The 20,243-nt window shown below is 47.7% G+C and overlaps 1 protein-coding gene across 2 annotated transcripts in view; it reads left to right on the top strand.

The window, feature by feature from the left end:
• ASH1L (ASH1 like histone lysine methyltransferase) overlaps positions 1-20,243 on the top strand; it is a 709,056-nt gene that overhangs the window by 511,294 nt on the left and 177,519 nt on the right. For both annotated transcript variants that reach the window (XM_078670708.1, XM_078670709.1), the window contains exons 14-16: positions 11,342-11,503; positions 18,220-18,314; positions 18,505-18,662. In XM_078670708.1, the coding sequence (XP_078526834.1) occupies positions 11,342-11,503; positions 18,220-18,314; positions 18,505-18,662 (415 nt within the window). The remainder of the gene's footprint in view (positions 1-11,341; positions 11,504-18,219; positions 18,315-18,504; positions 18,663-20,243) is intronic.

The following is a 20,243-nucleotide window of genomic DNA, read 5'->3' on the forward strand; positions in this document are numbered from 1 at the left end:
AGACTGATCGCTGTGTGGTGTCCTTTTCCCCGGCGTCGAAGAGCGGCTCCCCTCCCTTCCTGCGGCAGAGTTGCTCGTCTGAAGAGCGACAGGTCCCTCATTCTTCGGCTCCTTCTGACTTCCACGTCTGGCCCTTGCCCGTCCCGCTTTGCCTCGGCGATAGCCACCATAGTCTGCAGCCGTCGCCCACGGAAGAGCTGCTTTCTCCGTCGCAGGGCCCTACAGAGGCGGGTGCGGCCTTCGCTCACGCGGTGTCCACAGCTGTGGGCATCCTGCGTATGGGTGACCCTGTGGCTCACTTTCTGGTGGAGGGCAATCTTACTTCCCTTTGAAGGTTCCCTCCTTTCTCCCTTGATGGTAGCTTGGAGGCAGCCTGCCTCAGGGGACCCGGTGCCTCAACATCTTCTGCATCGGCACCTCCCGGCGCCGCGTGACCCGGCATGCCTTTCCCTCCACTCCTCTGCCTCCAGTCCTCTTTTGCGGACTGCTTTTCCCTCCCTGCCGCCGCTGTTGACTCCGCCATCCCAAGAGGCCCGCTGGCTGGACTCTTGGCGGCGCAACATGTTTGCCTCGACCAACGCTGCCCTGCAGGCCCTGAACACCTTGTGTGTGCTGGCTCGGGCCTCCTTCTGTTTGTGGGACTCGGCTGAGTCTCTGGGATCCGCAGCGTCCCAGGAGGGTGGTCAGGTGGACTTAAGGCATCATGCGTTGGATGGCCGGGAGCTTGCAGCGTTTATTCTCTGCTCCGCTCTGGACATCTCAAAGGTGCTGGGCCGGGCATGACTTCCTCGGTCGCTCTCTGTCGCCATGCTTGGCTTCTGGATGAGGTATTCCCTGAGAATTTCCAGGAGCGACTCATTGACCTTCCATTTGATGACAGCCTGTTGTTCCATGCCCCGGCCGACTTCGCCATCTAGAGGCTCTTGGCAGGGCTCCGTCCTCCTCCTCCGCCTTATCATCCTCCTCCTCCGTCCCCTCCTCAGTGACTCCTGAGTCGGGTTGATTATGGGCCTTCTTAGGCCGGTTCTTGCTGTGGAGTGTGTTTTCTAGCCATTTGCATCCTTCCTTGGGACTTTGGCATTGTTGGCTGCTGGACGGCCCTTTTGTTAATTATGTGTGAGTGCCCTTACCCCACTTTTCTTTGATCTAGGCCTAAAAAGAATTGACGATCTGGCTCTACTTAAGCCCCTAGTGTACTGGGTCCACTTTTGGTCTACACTCTTACCACTAATGCAATGTGTGGTCCCTCCTAAAATTATGTCCATGAATGGTTTCATAAGCTGGCCTTGTTTAAGACTGTGGTATGAACCGAACTCCATATGCAAATCTGAGCTTGAGGGCTTAAAGTCTCACTTTTGGGCACATATTTATGAGCATTATGTAGGCACTGTGGACAGGAGTCACCTGACAAACAAATATTTAGAATTTAAGATTACCCCTTGCTTTTGGCCATTTTTGGATGCAATCTCTCCACCTTTAGCTAAGAGCTTGTACATGCCCTTCCCTCTGGGCATTCTCCCGCTCAGATCTTTTACAAGCAAATGGAAAAATAAACTGGTGTCGCGCCTGTGCCCAGCCTGCGGTTTGGATCTAGAAACTGAGGTGCATGACCTGTTTTTCTGCCCGGTGTACTTGGGCTCTTGTCGAAAGTGGATACAACCAATGTATCTGAATCTGGAGGTAACTATATACTTAGTAGCCCAGAGAATCCTGAAAAGTGATACTTCTCCTTTGATTGTATTTGCAGTCAGTCACTTTCTAGCAAACGTTTGGTACAAGCTCAGTCAGATTGTGCAGTGAACTACCTCATGAATATTAATATGCTCTAACATTACCCTGGTTTGTGTGTAACGTTTTCCACTTGCATAGAACTCTTTAGAGCTTAGAATGGGATTAGCACTTAGCACCCTTTTTTATACAATGCATGCAGTAATGTAATTTTTTTATTTGGAGTATTTCCTATATTCTATTTTAAATAAATTTTATTACGACAATGTTATTAAATTAGGAGAGGTAGTTGCACCTATTATGAGTATTACGACTGCAAAACTACCCCCAAAAGTATACCTTTTATGAATTGCAATTGTTTTGCTTATATTTTATGTGTATTTTATGTTTTTAAAAAAAACTTTTTATTGTATTCAAGAAAAAAGGGCATTTCAAGATTACATAGGCACCGCATTCTATAATATAAAGTGAAACAAGCATTGACAACAGTATGCACATTTCCAATATACGTTGCGTTACATTCATCATTGGTGGCATATTATTATTGTCATAGTGCCTCCCCCCCACCCTCTCCACCCCTTCACTCGGACATGTCTTCCGTTTCCTGCATAGGTGGGTCAGTGCATCTTCGGATCCCCATTTTTTAGCCGTATTACGTTTGGCAAACATCATCCCCAACATCACCCAATCCTGAGCTGTGTGTGAGAGATCATTTGGCTCCCACATGTTTAGGAGACAGCGCCTCGGTTCCGGCACCAGGGACACCCCCGTAACCTGTGATAGTGTACGCATCACTTGGGTCCAATAAGCTGCAATATGTGTGCACTGCCAAATGGTGTGGTAAACTTTCCCTTCCTCTCCGCATTTGCGTAGGCAAAACCGATGTGTAGCCCTTCCTATTGTATAAAGGAGTACTCTGGTGTAGTATGTGCGGTGTAGTATTTTTAACTGCACTAGGCGTAGTCTGGATGGTATGTCCACCTCCCGGGGAGACGAAAGTGCCGTCTGCCAGTCTGCGTCTTCAATATCTTCCAGATCAGTGGACCATTTATGTTTAAGTGCCAGCATCGGGTCCGGTATGTTGTTAATTAGTTTGCGATAAGTGAAGAAGGTAGCCCGTTTGAACATGTGTTCAGTCAGTAGCCTGTCCTCTAAGGGGGTGGTTTCTGGAATGTCAGTGCCAGGCAGAAAAACCGTGTGCAGTGCATGTCTAATTTGAATGTACCGGAAATGCTCCGTGGGCGCTAACTCATAACGGATCCTGAGTTGTTCGAACTGAATCATTGCTCCCTTCTTCCACAAGTCTCCCACTGTGGAAATACCTATGTGATCCCAAGCCTGGAGCCCCTTACTGTTTTGAAGCCATCCAAGCTGCCGCGCAGACCACAGTGGTGTCATCTGTGTGATAACACCCTTGCATTTTAGTCGCACTTGCGCTGCGTACCATATGCGGACCGTGTGTGCGGTCGGCCCTATAAGAGAGGCCGATCTACCTTTGTCGTAAAGTACTGGCATGACTCCTGGTTCGCCCAGTCCCTGTCTGTCTGCCAGGAACGCTGGTTCCGTCTGAGGTCCGTGAATCCACTGATTAATTATTTGTAACCAGTAGTATAATTGTATATCAGGGAGGGCTATCCCATCATACCAGCTCCTCACCAGCTTCCCTTGAGCTATGTGTGCTGGTTTATGTCCCCAAAGCAGATTAGAGATAGTTGCTGCTATCTTTTAAAAATATGTTGGTGACACATCAAATGGGGTGTTTTCCAGAACATATAAAAAACGGGGGAGAGCCATCATTTTAAAAAGGGCTGCCTTACCCAGCAAGGTCAGCGGCAGACCGTGCCAATGTGCCACGTCTCGCTTGAGCGGTTGCAGGGGGGGCCACAAATTTCTCTGAAAAAATTCTTCTAGTTGAGGTGTGACATTGATGCCCAGATATTTAAAGCTAGTGTCCACAATTGTAAGTGGACAGTCCACTGGAAGCAGTGGGGGCGGGCCTCGCAGGACAAATAGGGTTGACTTCGACCAGTTGATGGTGTGGCCAGACACCCGACCAAACATCTTGCAGATGTCTAAAAGTACCAGAATTGAGCGCCTGGGGGAAGTTAGGTACAGCAGCACATCCTCAGCGTAAAGGGAAAAGCAGTCGTCCCAGGTCATAGTCCATTTAAGTCCCCGAATCATTGAGTCCCATCGGATCCAGGCCGCCAAAGGCTTCAGCACTAAGGCAAACAACAACGGAGACAATGGACAGCCTTGGCGCATGCCGCGGAAAATCCCGCGAGATATGCCCATTGACCGCCACGTGCGCCAGGGGACTGGAGTATAGTAACTGTACCCACGCGCAGAATTTGGGGCCAAAGCCCAAATGTCTAAGTACAGCAAATAAATAGGGCCATTCAACCATGTCGGATGCCATGCGTGCATCGAGGGATAGAATAACCGCTGGTTCCTGGATGTATGGTATGCGCGCCTGTACTGCGTGAAGTCTTCTGAGGTTCAGGGCCGTATTTCTGTTAGGCATAAACCCGGATTGATCCGGGTGAATTAAAGTGGAAAGGTGTGGGGTTAGGCGCGTCGCGAGGAGCTTGGCGAGGACCTTAGCCTCTGCATTGAGCAAGGATATGGGCCGATACGACGAGCATTCGTCGGGGGGTTTACCAGGCTTTAGGATTGTTACTATGGTGGCCATTCGTTGATCTCGAGGCAGCTCCCCTATCCCCAAAATTTCAAGAAACATTTTTAAAAGATGCGGAGCAGTTACATCCGATGTTCTCTTATAAAGCTCGATGGGTAATCTGTTGGGCCCCACCGCCTTGCCGGATTGTAGGGAGTTGATAGCCGCCTGCAGCTCATCAACCGTGAGATCGGCCTCCGGTAGGAGGGCCGCCTCATCCGACAGTGTTGGCATTTTTACATCCTTAATGTAGGTCTGAGCCTCTTCTATTGTCATGTGGGAGTCCGAGGCATATACTTGCTCAAAGTGCTCAGCCAGTGTATTTACTATGTCTTGCGGAGTAGTTACCACCAAACCCAACGGGGTACGCAGCTGCGCTATTGTCCTCTGTGCTCTCTCCTTCCTGTCTAACCATGCTAAGAGTTTACCCGCCTTATCTCCCACTTCGTATATCTTATAATGGGTAGCCTGTAACCTTGCTTTAACCGCTTCACGCTGATGCTCCCGAAGTTCGCACTGTTTAGTGCGTAAGGCCTGCAAAGTCGCCGGCGAAGGATTGTCAGCATGCTGAGCCGTGCCCTCGACAAGGTCAGATTCCATGGTATCCAACTCTTCTAGAGCCGCTCTTTTATGACCTGATATGGATGCAATAGCCTGTCCCCTCACCACTGCCTTGTATGCCTCCCATAATGTAGTAGAGGACTGCACCGATGCCATGTTCTCTTGGAAGTAGTGCCGTGTGGTTGCCTTAATATCTTTCCTTATCTTGGGGACATGTAAGTATCCGGGGTAAATGGGGTAAATGCGCAGTCGTGCCATAGCATGTGTTGTGTAAGTCATGACGATAGGCGAATGGTCCGAAATGCCTCTGGGTCTAATCTCTATGTCTGTCAGGTTGGAAAGGCTGCCTGCAGATATCAAGAAATAATCTATGCGGGAGAGGCTGTGATGTACCCCCGACAGGAAAGTGTAGCATCGTGAGGTGGGGTGTCTGTATCTCCATGCGTCAGTGAGACCCAGGGCGTCCATGACTCCCCCCCATGCGAGAGCTACCCGGTGTATCTCTTCTAGGAGGATATCGGTCAAGGGTTTCATCAACCACTGAATTGAAATCGTCCCCCAATGATCAGTTCTCCCTCGGGAAGACTCAGTATAAAGGCACTAAGCGCCTGTAGGGCCGTGGCCTGAAGGGCCGGGGGAATGTATACTGAGATTACATTGAAACGCTTTCCCTCCCACTGACACATCAAGGCAGCAAACCGACCCTGACCATCCGTCCGAGTCTGGTGTACAATTAACGGAAAGTGTTTACGCACCAGGATGCCCACGCCTCTCGAACCTGAGGAGAACTCAGAGTGCACGACCAGTTTGTACCCAAAACGATCCATGGCCTTACACGCTGAGCCCACTAAATGCATCTCCTGTATCAGGGCCACTGCCGGTGCAGCTCGTCTTAAATATTGCAGCACCAGACCCCTTTTAATCTTATCCTCCAACCCATGTACATTCGATGTGACCAATGAGAAGGGAGCTATCGGGGACCTCAGGGGGTCAAGCGAATCATCCTCCGAGTGTGACGTCCTTATGCCTTATGCCATAAGTATTGCAGTACACCGTGCCCCCTTCAATGCAGTGCTTCAAAAAGATTATATCAGATATACATCTTGTTATTTTCGCCCTAGTAAAAAAACCATAGAACAATTGATAACAATCCCCTTCTCCCTCCCTCCCACTTCCCTGCCTCCCTGCTCGACGGACTCAAAACTACCCGCCACCCCAACAAAGCAGAGTGCTTGGTATCCCTTCCCAGTACAAGAACGACGGGGGTAAGAAAGAACTTCCTCTGCACCTCGGAGCCCCCTCCCCAAACAACCATATAGGTCCTTTGCCCCTTTGTTGTGTATTGTCTGACGAGCCGGGAAAAATCAGCAGCGTCGAGGGTATAGCTATAGCTTCACAAAAGGCCTCATCTCTCATACACAACAGAAAGTACCTTTTCAGTAGGTGAGTAAAACATAAATACAATTGTTGACACTACCAGTGAACTCGTAAGGGCGCTCTGGGTGCAGGTGTCCGTTGGTAAGCAATGCAGCAGTTACATTGCGGCATTACAGCTCCGCTCATCACTGGGCGGTTCACGATACATCAACGCCCTGCATTCAGTCGTGCTCCCTATCGGACTGGCGATCGCCGCGCCTCGCCTCACGCTCCCCAGTGCGCCCTCTCCCGGGGACCCTGCGCCAGCCATCCAGCCAGTCCTGCACCTCTTTAGGTGTCGAGAAAAACCACGTCTTACCATCGGATTCAACTAGTAGTTTGGCGGGGAACAGCATTGAGTACTTGATTTCCTGCTCACGGAGGGCTTTCTTGAAGTCGAGAAATCCTCTGCGTTGTCTTGTGACTGCCGCGGTGTAGTCCGGAAAAATCGTGATATTAGCATTGTCAATGCGGATCGGAGGAGCTTTACGTGCGGCCTAGAGGATCGCATCTCTGAAATTAAAAATACGGGCTAGTATAGGCCGTGGTGGGGCCCCCGGCTTCGGTCTTCCTCCCGGGACCTGATGCGCCCTTTCAACTGAGAAAAAATATGAAAGACCCTTCGGCTGAAGATGAGTTGTAACCAAATCCTCTACAAAGAGATCGAGGGCCGGGCCACCTGCGCTCTCCGGCACACCTATGAGGCGGATGTTGTTCCGCCTCGACCGCCCCTCCAGCTTCGCTGCCATAAGTTTGTTGTCCGTCACCAGCTGTTTCACCTGCTTTTTTAGAGTGGCTGTGTCGGTAGATAGGACCTTCGTCGTGGTTTCAACCTCTGACACCTTAGTGGACATCTTGTTGAAGTCAGCACGAATCTGGGTTAGAAACCTATGGCAAGGGTCTCAATGCGCGAGTCCACATTGTTCAGCGTGGTCATGATGTCCAGTAGAGTCACCTCCGGGGTTGCGCCTGTATTGGCACCATTGGAAGATGGTGCCTCCTTGTCCTGCACGTCCGCCTGCGTCTTAGTGATTCAAACTTGTTAAGCTTGGACTGGTTTGGACCCCTCGCATTTCTGTTACTCATGGTTGCAGGGTGTGCATTCGTATCGTGCGGGCCCAAATCGTCAATCACCGCCGCCTGCCGAAGGGCACTGAAGGCCCACGTGGCCTGTTGGGTTTCATGACACCACTGCCCCTCAGTACTCACCGTCGTTGTACGGAACAGATCTGCCGCCCAGGGGCGTCGCGTTAATATCCGACAAAGTGGTGCCCTCACCAGCCACTTAGCTTCAAAGGAGACTCCTCACTGCTCCGTAGTCTGTAATGTTCATATGCCCGCAATACGTGCGGCAAATGGAGAGAGCCGCCAGCTATAACACCTCCTAGCCCCTCGCCGCCTCCACAGGGTGGGTCTCGTCAAGGCGGCTCTGAAATCCATGTGGAGGCTGACCGTTCAGCCGAGGAGTTAATCCGCAGCAGCAGCCTTCAAGAATAGCGCAGTCCGTAGTTATCAGTGCCAGATCTCGGCCTCCTCAAATACCCCGGGCAGTTGTGCCGCCAACACGTGTAGTCATATAAGATGGCGGCCGTGGTCACATACACTCCGCTGCTCAGAGCACATGCAGCACCCAGAGCTCAGTTCCTGGGGGGGGGGGGCTCTGTACTCAGCCCCCAGCTCAAGGGTGTGAGAAGTTGGCCTGGTATATGATGTTGACTATTCTAGTGATCACCTTGCACCAGTCCAAACAACCCTTATGGTGGTGGTTGTAAGTCAACCTTATAGACCAGCTATCCTAGTGGTAGCGTGGACAGAACAGTCTTAGGCTAAAAGTCTCTTGAAGGCGTGTAAAGCCAGCTGTTTTACCATGTGTAACCCCTTGAATACCAAATGAAAGGACAACACACAGGATATATATAAAATATATATGTATTTATTTACTAACACACTCCTCTGAACTCTTTATGAGATCAGAGGCCAAAGCACATAACAAGTTACTTAGTCAGAATACTTTAAGTCGCACAATTTACGGTTAGGCCTTAGGGGCGAAGCAAACCATATATTAAGAAAGTGGTATAAGTACCACGTCACGAGAAAAGGAAAGGCCTAGGGAATCGCTGGGGCTACACTCTCTAAACCTTAGTTTAGAAGTAGGAGGCCCACAGGCGGCGCGTGCAGTGTCTTTACACACACGCGAGAGTCAATGTAAAGTCAATGGGAACTTAGAAGTTAGATAAAGAAGGATTTAGGACACTTCCAGTTTAGCTAGGAGGAAACAACTAAAAACCTAGACACTTGGATAGTCAATACCCTTGGGAGCATCGAAGTACTCGCGTTACCTCACCCACGGACGGCGGGTGCATAGGTGTGAAGATGTGTCGGGTTTCGCCGTTGAAGTCTATGGAGCCTGTGAAGAAAGATGCTGCAGGCGACCAGGCGGAAGAGGTCCGGGTGGATCCAAGGGTGGAACGAGGATGAAGAGGACCTGAAAGCAGAGGGGACAGAGTCTGGGTCACTAGCCAGTGACCGGGTGGAACCAGGAAGGAACCAGACGACATCGAGGAGCAATCAGATGCTGTCTTGAAGCTTGTCTTTGCAGCCACGCGGACCAGGAGGCGTCGAGGACGACCAGGTGCTGGAGCGGAGCTGTCACATGAAGGTTCTCGCAGATCGAGGGGTCGACTGTCGGATTGGAGTCAACGGGCCTTGGCAAAGGCAACCCACACAGGATACAACAAAGGCTTCTGGTGCAGACCAGCAAGGTCTGGGGTGCTTCTCCTTTGCAGGGAAGCAAGGGCCAGTCTGGAGCAACCAGACTAGCGAGTTGGTTCAAAAGGATTGTCATCACAGAGGCTACTAGCCAACGGGCCAGCAACCGGACAATGCGTCGAGCAGAACACAAGCAGAAGGGCCCCACGCAAAACTCGTGGAGTGTGGAGGGCTGATCTTCGGTGCAGGTGGAGCTCGGATTCGGGGTTTCTCAGTCCCCAGTGCACAGCTTTGAGGATGCCTCAGGAGCTGCACAGTTTAGCAAGTTGCAGGCTTTTCAAGATGTCCGGTCCCACATGTCTCGTCGCCTCCACGGATCTCAGCTATGCTGCAGATGTGAAGAGAGGGTCAGAGAGGTCTGGAAGTCTGGGTCTTGTCAGGCTCTGTGCTCGGCTCCCGGCGGGAGCGTCGACAAAGCAAGCCGTTGATTTGCTGGATGGTGCCTGGTTGCCCAGGGTGGTCACTCCTTGGCCACAAGGGAGATTCTTCAGTCTTCAGCTTCAGCAGAACGTCGAAGGTCCAGAGTTTCGTGTCAAGTTTCGATTCAGGATTAATCTAAAGTCTCACGACTCAGCTCCTACCTTTATACAACTAACAGGTGCTGGATTACTTTCTAGGTCCCTCCTATGGGTGGGACCAGGAAGGGGGGTGGTTACACCCCCTTTCCTTTGTCCAGTTTCGCGCCAGAACTGGGGCTGGAGTGCCCCAGCAACCGGTTTGAACTGGGGTATGCATGGAGCACCTAGTGTGCCCCAGGCAGTGTCTCATTCTATTCAGCCCTCCCTGTCCCAATACACAAAGTCCTGTCTGGGGTGGTGCTCGCACCTCTCCAGGCAGGAAACCTATTGTCCAAACCTCCGTGACTGGAAGGACTCCCAGCAGCAGGAGGTCAGACTTGTGTCTGTGGCAGCAGCGTCCATTTTGTGACGCTGGGGCTCTGGTTAACTTTAACCGGGATAGTCGGCACTAACATGTCTTCTCCCTCTATAAGGGTGGAATGCTACCCCCGTCGCCAGAATTGGCGAGGGGGTAGTATTCCAAAGCGTATGACACCTTACACGACATGTTTTGATAAAGCCAAACCAGAGTTAGCATTTAACCGCGAGGTTCATAATGCACTTAAGAGTATATGGTATGGCAATATCATAGAACAGCTATATGGACATGGTTCTGAAAGCTGCAGACAGGCTCAGCCCATGCCAGAGCACCATCTCACACATAACCAAGCACTCTGCCTCCAGGATTGTTAAGGCCTGCCATAGGAGTGACTTATAGGTTATTATGTGTCTATATATAGGTAGGTATAGGAATACTATACCTAAGCAATGGGGTGATTACACGACCTTGCCCCAGCTGAGTGATCAGCCAGTTGTGTCTATTTGTGTGGCCAGCCAGGGGTGGCATAATACATGCTGCAGCCCCTGGTAGGCCTTGGTTACACCTATGCCCTGAGTACCTAGGGTACACTTCTACAGGGGCTGACAAGGTGGACCAATTCCCAAGTGTGGATGTACCTAGAGTACATGGTGTGAATTTAGAGAGAGTGCATCTGGGCTGTGGGTCTGATTAGCAGGCCCACAGCCACATCTAAGTCGAAAACCAGTAAAGCAAAAGCAAAAAGTGGGGGTGACCATAGGAAGCAGACCCTACTCTCCTACACAAAGCAGCTCAGGCAGCCGATTCGTCGCGATCCCGGGGGGGGGGGGGTGACCTCCGTCACTCGCTTCTGGCGCACCCCACCGACCCGGGCCCCAGTGCACCGATACCGGGCAGCCGCAAAAATCGAGGTCCCGGCTTCCGTTTTTGGGACAGGCCGCAGAATGTCCGACGCCGCTGCTAGAAGACACGCACCGCGGCCAGAACACCACCGCTAGGCACCCGACACCCTCCTGTTCGTTCTCCTTCGTTCGGGGCCAAAAGGAGTTACGGATAATTATGCAGATCGGCTGGGCTCTGCAAGGGGGTTACGGTGCCTCTCTACAATGCGGCCATGTTGCTCAGGCGCTAGCCACGCCCCCCGTATTTTATGGTTTTTATGTATACTTTGATGGTTTTTGTACAAATGAATGAAGTATTTTTACTATTATAAATTAATGTATTTACATAATAAGGTAAATCAAAACAGATATGAATTATCTTTCTCTGGAATGTCATTGTTCCAGTTTCTTAACATTACATTTTCTTTTTAAGCAACTCTGCATGTGTGGGTTTGAAAAGTGCAGAGGTATCATCGGTGGGAAGAGCCAGCGAATGAATGGCCTTCAGAGCAAATCCAACCCTCTTCTGTCCTCTCACAGACGAACCGGCCGCTCCAAAGAAAAGAGGAAATCCAAACACAGGCTGAAAAAAAGGGTAAGTGTTGCTGATTGTCCAAGAAATGCTAAGAAGCAATGTGCTAGGTATTTTTATATCTGATTAAATTATCAAAATCATCTGTGAACATTTCACTGAATTGATGATTATAGATGATTTTAGCATGTTAGCATAAGTCAGCACTCCAAACAACTGCCTGCTTCTCACTGTATTTAGTTTTTTCGCTTGAACCTATTAGTTATCAACCTTTCTCATAAGACAAGTCACACACTGTATCCTACCTTTAGTGACCACAATAGGATTGATTGCATTTGTTGCTATATCCTTACTTGGGTTGATCATAAAATAACAGAGTTTCATGAATATACTAAACAGAGTATTTCTCTTTCTGGGTCCATGAAAAGATCCATTTCATGAAAACAAATTTCAGACCCAAGTTCGTTATTTGATTGAGAAAGGAAAAAGACCGTTCATGGATAACATAAGCTGATTGGGGAAAAAATGGAATCTCAATAAAAATATTTATTTAAAACAATGTAGGAGATTTAATCACAAACAAAAGGTGAGAACAACCTCTGAAGTACCTTGTATTGGATCATTCATAGATTCACATGCTTGAATCATTCCCCATGGTCGAAGTGGGAGTCACACGGTACCATAATAAAGCAGTATACAACATTATGATAGGCTATAATGGCTATGAACAGTCCCTTTAATATCCTATAAACATTGTTTTAAAAAATGAACCAAACTCCCGCCAATCGGGTGACAGCACCTTCTAGAACACCCCCAACAGAGGCTGAGTACTTCAGATTTTGTACCGCACGTCATGTGAAGTGAGTCTCCCTGAGCTCTGCTAGGTTTTTCTTCAAACCAGTTTCGGGAAACTTCTCTACTGCTACTACCATGTGTAAGTCAGCTAAGAAATGGCTTTTCAGCCCGTACTACTTGTGGGAAGAAAAGACTTCATGCTGAAGACCCCCATAAGCAGTGGCGGTCCATGCAGGTAAGCATGGTGAGGCAGAGCAGGGGTGGGGTGAAAATGACATAAGACGGGATAAGGAACATTAAATAAATAAAAAAGTAAAACCACTTACCTTGCGCTCGCCACATCACCGACTCAGCGATGCAGCGAGTTCAAGGTAAGTGATTTTATTTATTTATTTATTTTATATTCCTAATCCTGTCGTATGTCACTTTCACTGACTCACCACGTTTACCTGCACGCACCGCCCCTGTCCACAAGGACTGTATTTACTGCCTGTACCCTCAAGCATAAGGTAAAAACTGTAAAATACATCACACCTTTTCAGCTAAAAGTTTGGAAGAAAAGTAGGGGCATCTTCTTCTGTAGCTGCAAAAGGATAAATCTAAAAGATCTCCGAGTTGTGAGTAAGACAGTGACACCTCTTCAGTCTCTCAGAGAAGGCCACATAAGAGGGAAAGGTCACATGATAACGGGTCTAAAGAGGAGTCCAGGAAGGCCATGAAGCAGACTCACCATGAGTCTGTCAGGGACCTTTCCAAAAAAAAGAACATCTCGTCAGAAACTGCCAGGTCTCAGCACTCCACATCATCTGTGAAGTTTGGAGTTCATTCTCCAAAATCCTCCTCAGAACCGTCGACGACAAAGCCTAAGACTGCTTTAAAAATCTCGACAACCACCGTCTCACTGTCGAGAACACCATCTTCGATGACGGTTACCACAGTGACCTCGATGACTGCGTCGACGACACCAACATCAGCGGCTTCCATCTCATCAGTGTCGATCCTGTTAATGAAGATAGTAAGGTCGGCAAAGGCTCTGTCTAGTACACAATTGCAACCGTTGATGATGGCCCCGTTGACGAGGATAACATTGTTAGTGCTGAAAGTTACAAAACAAACCCAACAGTTGGAAACTGCAATTACGGGCTCGCACAGTGACGTCATTGTCTCTGAAAACAAATAAAAATTCCTCTTACCCGATCACACCTCTTCAAACAAGGTGTATTCTCTCCCCTCAAGTCATATTCCAAACATAGAGAAGTCGGATGATGACAGCCCATTCAGGACAGTCCGTCTGAGCTCCAGTTAAGTATTGTGAAGAGGAGGATGAGGTAGAGTACTATTATAAGGAGTACTACAACCCATAACAGACACAATATGTGGAAAGAACCAGGCATTTTGGGGAACATTTCCAGCAATATGTCCATTCGCCTTCACATCAGGGTATGGTGCAAGTACCTGTGTCTCTCTTCCTAGGCTTACAAGGGATGTTGAAAGACTCCTATAAAAGGTTTCTGGAGCCCACAAAGTCACCAGCACAGCCTATTGCCTCGCATCAGTCTCCCAAAACACCAAGGCCTATCCCTTCACCTTTGACACCCAGGATGACTCCTGCATCAAACATCGCAGCACCTCCTAGGGATGATCCCTTGTCATCGGAAGATGACAAAGAAGACGTCGACTTTCCAGGCTATGAATCCGCCCATGATGAATGGGACAATTATTTGATTACCACTCAATCTCCTGCACCACAGCCTGTAGATTCACCTCCAGATTACATAGGTGTTATCACAAGCTGATGGAAAGAGCGGCAAAGAGATTTCAACTATCAATATCAGTTAAACAACTCTGACTGCTTTATGATTTTAAGGAGCCTGCAAAAAAAACGGTATGATCCATTCCCTGTTGTAAATTACATACGGGAAGAAGCCACAAAGTTTATGCTGAACCTTGCGACAGTCGCAGCCGTCTTGGCACGCATAGATAAAAAATACAAGGCACCAGAAGACTCACCTGCCTGCTTAGTCGGACATCCAGAGCTGGACTCCGTCATCCTCAAGCGTCTCAGCGCAATTCCAAAAACCCCTCCACGCCTGTCTCTGCTCCACCAGATGAAGAGGGCAGGCGCCTAGACAATATAGACAAAAAAAATTTGACTATGTCCCCCATCACAGTTCATGCGGCTAATTCACTAGCCCATATTGGGTCTATAGGACAGGCAGATGTGCTCGGATATTGGTACCCTCACAGACCTGGTGCCAGAGGACAAAAGATCGAAGGCAAAGATAATCCTGCAAGAAGGGGAAAGGGGATCTTCTGAGATAATTGATTGCGATATGGACATAGCCTCAACTGGATTTCGGCAGCTGGCAGGTGCTGCGGTTTTAAGGCGTCATGGTTGGCTGAAAGCAACATCTTTCCAGCCTGAGGTACAGTAAAACAATTCTTGACATGTTCTATGAGAGAGAAGCCCTCTTCGGTAACACATGGACGAGGCCTTACAGGCCATCAAGCTTGACACCGACCCTGCAAATTCATTGGGCACACTGAAGTTTCGCAACGTGTCCTTTCGGGCAACACGTGGAAGAGGTTTTGCTTCATGTCGAGGATTACCCCCAATACTTCACAAGCTCTGGGTGCACAGATTTCCAACTTCTCCCACCAATGTAGCAGCTGATATCAAACAGATGGATATTGTACCATATCACCTACGGTCATACCCTGAAATTTATCAAGAGGCTGCCAATCACTCCACCTAGGGGAGTGCAACCACCATGTCTTCACTTATCTGGAAGGAAGACCTCACCATGTCAGCCAAAGGAGCAATAGAAAAAGTTCCCCATCATTAAAAGGGAGTTTGTTTGTACTCCCGATTCTCCTCATAAAAAAGAAAACAGGGGACTTGGGGCCCATTGTGGATCTCCAAAAATTAAACAAGTATCTACGAAAGCAATCCTTTTGCATGGTAACCTTTCCAGGCAGATTTCATCTTCTCAAACATGGAGACTACATAACAACCCTGGATCTGCAGGAGGCTTACTTTCACATCCCCATACACCCTAAACCTTGCAAATTTCTATGTTTCACTGTAGCCAGCACCCGGTACAAGTTCAAGGTTCTCCCATTCACCATCAAATCAGTTTTCCCATATTTTTACAAAATGCTGGCTCCTGTGGCAGCATCTCTGAGGAAGGACGGGTATCATGTATTCCCTTACCTAGACAACAACATTGTTCCACAGATCCGGCCTCAGAGCCAACCACCAAAAATCATCAAGTCTTCCTTCCAAGAGAATAATATTCCTGGGAGCGGCTTTCAGTACCATCCAAGACAAAGCCTTTCTATCCCAGGACAGACAATGAAGACTCAAGGAATTAGCTCTCAAGCTATAGAGAAAAAAGTATGTTTAAGTACGTCTGTTCAAATCGCTCCTAGGTACGATGCCCTCGGCAATCAATCTAGTCCCTTTTGCACTTCTGAAAACAAGACTGCTACAGGATGAGCTAGACAAACAATGGCTTCAGACAGAAGGGTCTTTCGATGATCAGGTGAAGATCACACCAGTTATGACGGCATCACTAAACTGCTGGTTACAAACCAGCAATCTCTCAGAGCATCTCCTGTTCCTACCCCAAATACCCGATTTCGTAATAACCAGGGAGTCCGCCTTAGAGGGCTGGTGTGGTCATTTGCAAGACCTACGAATCCGAGTAAAGTGGTCATGCACGCCAGTCGCGTGGAGCTCAAAGCCATCTAAGTCTCCAAGCGTTCCTGCCAAGGATAGCCGTGTGATTATTATCTGATAGAGACTACTAGCCTCAGATTCCTTAACGTAGAATTATCCCCAGGCTTGAGACTGGATCCGGAATTGTTTTTGCCACAGCATCCCTGCGCGCCGGGGGGACGGCATCACACGACTCCGCCCAGGCGTTATCCGCGTACGTGACGTCAGCGAGGTCACATAAGCCTCACCCCGGCGCGCCTACGTGACTTTTTTCCTTTTCCGCGTGCAACGGGCCCGTTTAGGCCTTTCCCTTCGCTATTGCTAGTGTTTGTGGGAACAGTGTGCGGATGCCTTCCGACTTTAAGACGTGCTCGTCTTGTGGACGCCTTATGTCGGCGACAGACCCTCACCTCATTTGCATGTGATGCTTGGGGGAAGATCACAGCTCCACTGATTGCGAGGCGGGCCAACAGTTGAAGCCGAAGACCCAGCGGGTACGCCGGATGAAACTTCTCTGGGCTTGCCTGTCCACATCGGCTTCGTCTGCTGAGTGTGAATGGGCTACTACTTCTTTTATTTTTCCCGCATTCCCCTTGCGGTCGGTGGTCTTCCCCTTGCCTGGGGGGACAGAGCTCCTCGCACTGTCCGTTGGACTCGTCCTCTTTAGGACCCACTGTTGTGTCTAGGCTGTGGGGTCCTCTCGCAGACCCTCCTTCCCCGTGGGTATGGTTAGGGTATCTATTCTACGTTAAGGAATCTGCGGCTAGTAGTCTCTATCAGATGTACAAGTTACTTACCTTCGGTAACGATGTATCTGGTAGAGACGATTCTAGCCGCAGATTCCTTCACAGCCCGTCCTTCCTCCCCGTTCTGCGAGGACCCTTGGTTTGGTCTTCTACACTCGCTTCCTGGTGTGAGTGCTTTCTTCGCCCTTTTTAACAGGATGATTCGTCCTGTTTCTTTGTTCCTTTTCTCCTCTTTTGGCACTTTGGAGGATGGGTTTATAGGTAATTCTGTGCCCTTCTGCTCTGGTTGCTCCAAGCTGGAACCTACCTTTCTCTCGCCCCTCCCCTTTATTACTAAGGGTTTTGGTCCCTCTGATATCCTTAGGTTGGGGTCTTTTCACTGTGCCTCTGCCCTTTGTTCCTTAGGGGGGTCGTCACAACCTGTGGTGGGGCTATCTTGGTGGTTTGTCGTTCCTTGTTTTTCTTTCCCCTTCATTGTTATTGATTGGGGATGTAGTCCTGCTACATGTTGTCATAACATTTTTACATATGTCCCTTGTCTCCAAGGGGGCTATCTCTGAACTGGCAGGGTTGCTGTTCAGGGCTGCGCTCTGTTCTTTCTTCTATTTATGATGTGTAGACACTATATTTGTGCCTGTTTGAATGAATCAATGAAACACATGTAGAGAATACTGTCATCCAAAGTTCTTGTGTCGCTAGAACTAGAAATGAACCGAAGAGATGTACAGCAACATAAATACTAAGGTTATGAACAAAAAGCAACAGGCCACACTGTTTAACCTAGAAAGAGAGGTAACTGGTTTTATAATTGTGGTGGTCGCAACAAAAAGGTCTCTTCTTGCAATGCGTCACATCTATACCTATACGTAATTAGCTCTAGTGTATCATTATAATAGCAGCTCCGATCCGCGTATACTACTATGAATGATCCTGGCATCTTTGGACCATTCACTACAGTGCTTGCTCCTGACTTACTTTGAATGTTGTAAATTCTGTATTAATTCTTAACTGGCTAAGTGCTGTCCAACTCACCTTTGGCCTTCGCTTCCACTATGCCAGCTTCTTGGTCTTAGTAAGTGGTGTGCTCCAGAAGGCGGGTCGGAGTCCCTCCAAAGCTTGCTCTGCTAGCTGTGGAGCATCACACGAATATCTGCACTGACTAGCTGTCTCTCCTGCTACATTGCAAGGTTCTTTGTAAGGGATTTCTAGGGAAGATGGTTGGATTACAGAGTTACCCATGGCCTTTCTTTTTCAACTAAATGTGAAAGAGATCAGCAAACAAACGTGATTTTGATCTACCCCTGGCACTATATAAGGAAAATGTTTGAGGACCTGAAATCGGCGGTACCACACAGTGAGTGTGTTTCTATGACTTCACTGTCTATCCTTAAGCGTTCATGAACTTTTCATACCTTGTATTAATGGGCATTTCAAGTCTAAAAACTATATAAAGGCAGTCTAATAACTTTATTAAGTCTACATCTGTTTAATCTCACATATAATTATCTGTTTTACAGAGGGGGCACTTGCCAGAAGAGCCCAGTGAAAGTTCTAGCACCCCAACCCGGCTGAGCCCACAGTTGCAGATAAAGCCGATGTCCAACAGGGAAAGGTAAAGGAGGCATGATGTTGTAGTTGCTCAATATATTTGAATGCCTTTTCCTTTTCTTGGCATTGTGCACTTGGACATTTAGAGAGAGTTCCAGTGTTCTTTGCAGTTTATTGGTTTCCCATCAGCAGGACTTTCATGTATACTTCTTTCACATGCATTACAAAACCTCCTGTTCTTTTATTGGGTTTAGAAATTTTGTTCTGAAACATCATGTTTTTCTGGTGAGAAATTGGGAGAAGATCCGACAAAAACAAGAAGAAGTGAAGCATGTAGAAGACAACATTCACTCCGTGACGTTATATAGCCGCTGGAATGGGATGTGTCGCGATGATGGCAATATTAAATCTGGTAATTCTAGATGATGCATTCATTATTCCATGCACTGATAATTCTCGTATCACGTTCTGTATCATTGCTGTTGGATTGGATTTATTTTGATGATTGTTGATCAGAAGTTTTGCAGCATGTGACATCACTTCTCATTCCATAAATCATTAATTATGTAAGTTTGCGGAAACTATTTATGCTTGCTTACAGTGCTCTTTTTACTGCCCGATGTGATTGCTGGTACTTTGCCGTGCTTAAAAAGTATTCATTTGTCAAGTTCTGACCTAAACATACCCTAGACCCCTGCTTTGTCTGCTCGTACATTTACCACTTAAGTCTCTTTTCTCCTTTTAAAAGAAGTTGGACTCTTATTGCCTAGCTGAAGAATCCCTATGCTCATCAAACTTTCAGACAGTTGTATACCTTTACAATGTCCATCATAGGAATATCAGATTTACAATCACCTTTTCTCCTTTACTGAAACACACAGATTACACTTGGATTCATTCAAACCTCAGTAGCCCATGGCGTGATGTTCATGTGATTCTCTCTCTCTGTATGAGTTCTCAAAAATTATTTGCTTTGGTGGTGGTGTCTTCAGTTTGTATGCCATGACCATTTAAGGACTTTTCGAGAGGGTGCAGCATATGGAAAAGTAGTGTTAATCTCTTTTTGCAGCACCTTTTTTTCTTTCGAAAATGTCTGGCTGGTTTAGGATCATTGTATGATTCACCTTTGCCACCTGTGAAAGTCCGTTACCTAAAGGGACTCTTGGCTTTCCAATTTAGAGTATCATGTATCATCAGTGGTAAATTACAGTTCTCTTAAAGATAATGCACAGTGAAAGTCTGACTTCCCCTAGGGCACCAAAGTACACTGGACTAATGTTTACTCCAGGAAATGACGGAATCGAAGCTCTGATTCAGTTTCTCAGAGTACATAAAATTAAAAAATATTGATGTTGAGTAAGGAATGCATTTAGAAAAAGGATAGTACTTGTATTCCTAGTTCTATAGTATTTGATCCTTTATAGATTCTCATGCTTAAATAAGTCCCGTCATCAAGCTGTAAGTCCTACAGTAATATAAAAAGAACATCTGAATGTTAAATATTGCCCAAGAGGCTGTAAATGGAGGCCCCTGCCCTTCATCAAAAACATTGAAGGAGGTGCTTTTTAAGTACACGGCTAAAGACACTATCTCTTTAGGTGAGGACTCATCTTTATAAGTGCATAAACCAGTCTAAATAAGGGAACATTTTGAGCACATATTCATCTCTGTGTTTCACATAAGGAAAAGCCCTCAACATTTACAGAACCACCACAAACATTTTCCAGAAAATTGAGAAGAAAACAGTAAAACCCAGTCCATCACCTTGGGTAATTTATGTGGGAAAAAAGGTGAACACGCGGTCACCTAATTTTATGTATAAGACGTCCATACCAGATTACCTGCTAGAATCTCCACAGTCTGAAAAGCATCATTTGACTGTCTCACCATCTTCACACTTGTCACCATTAATAAAAGTCCCACTGGCAATGAATGGTCCGGTGATGGACACCACAAGTGGCAATATCGGTAATGCAGAACACTGTTGACTGTC

The sequence above is a fragment of the Lissotriton helveticus genome, chromosome 12 (assembly GCF_964261635.1).
Source record: "Lissotriton helveticus chromosome 12, aLisHel1.1, whole genome shotgun sequence".
NCBI lineage: Eukaryota > Metazoa > Chordata > Amphibia > Caudata > Salamandridae > Lissotriton > Lissotriton helveticus.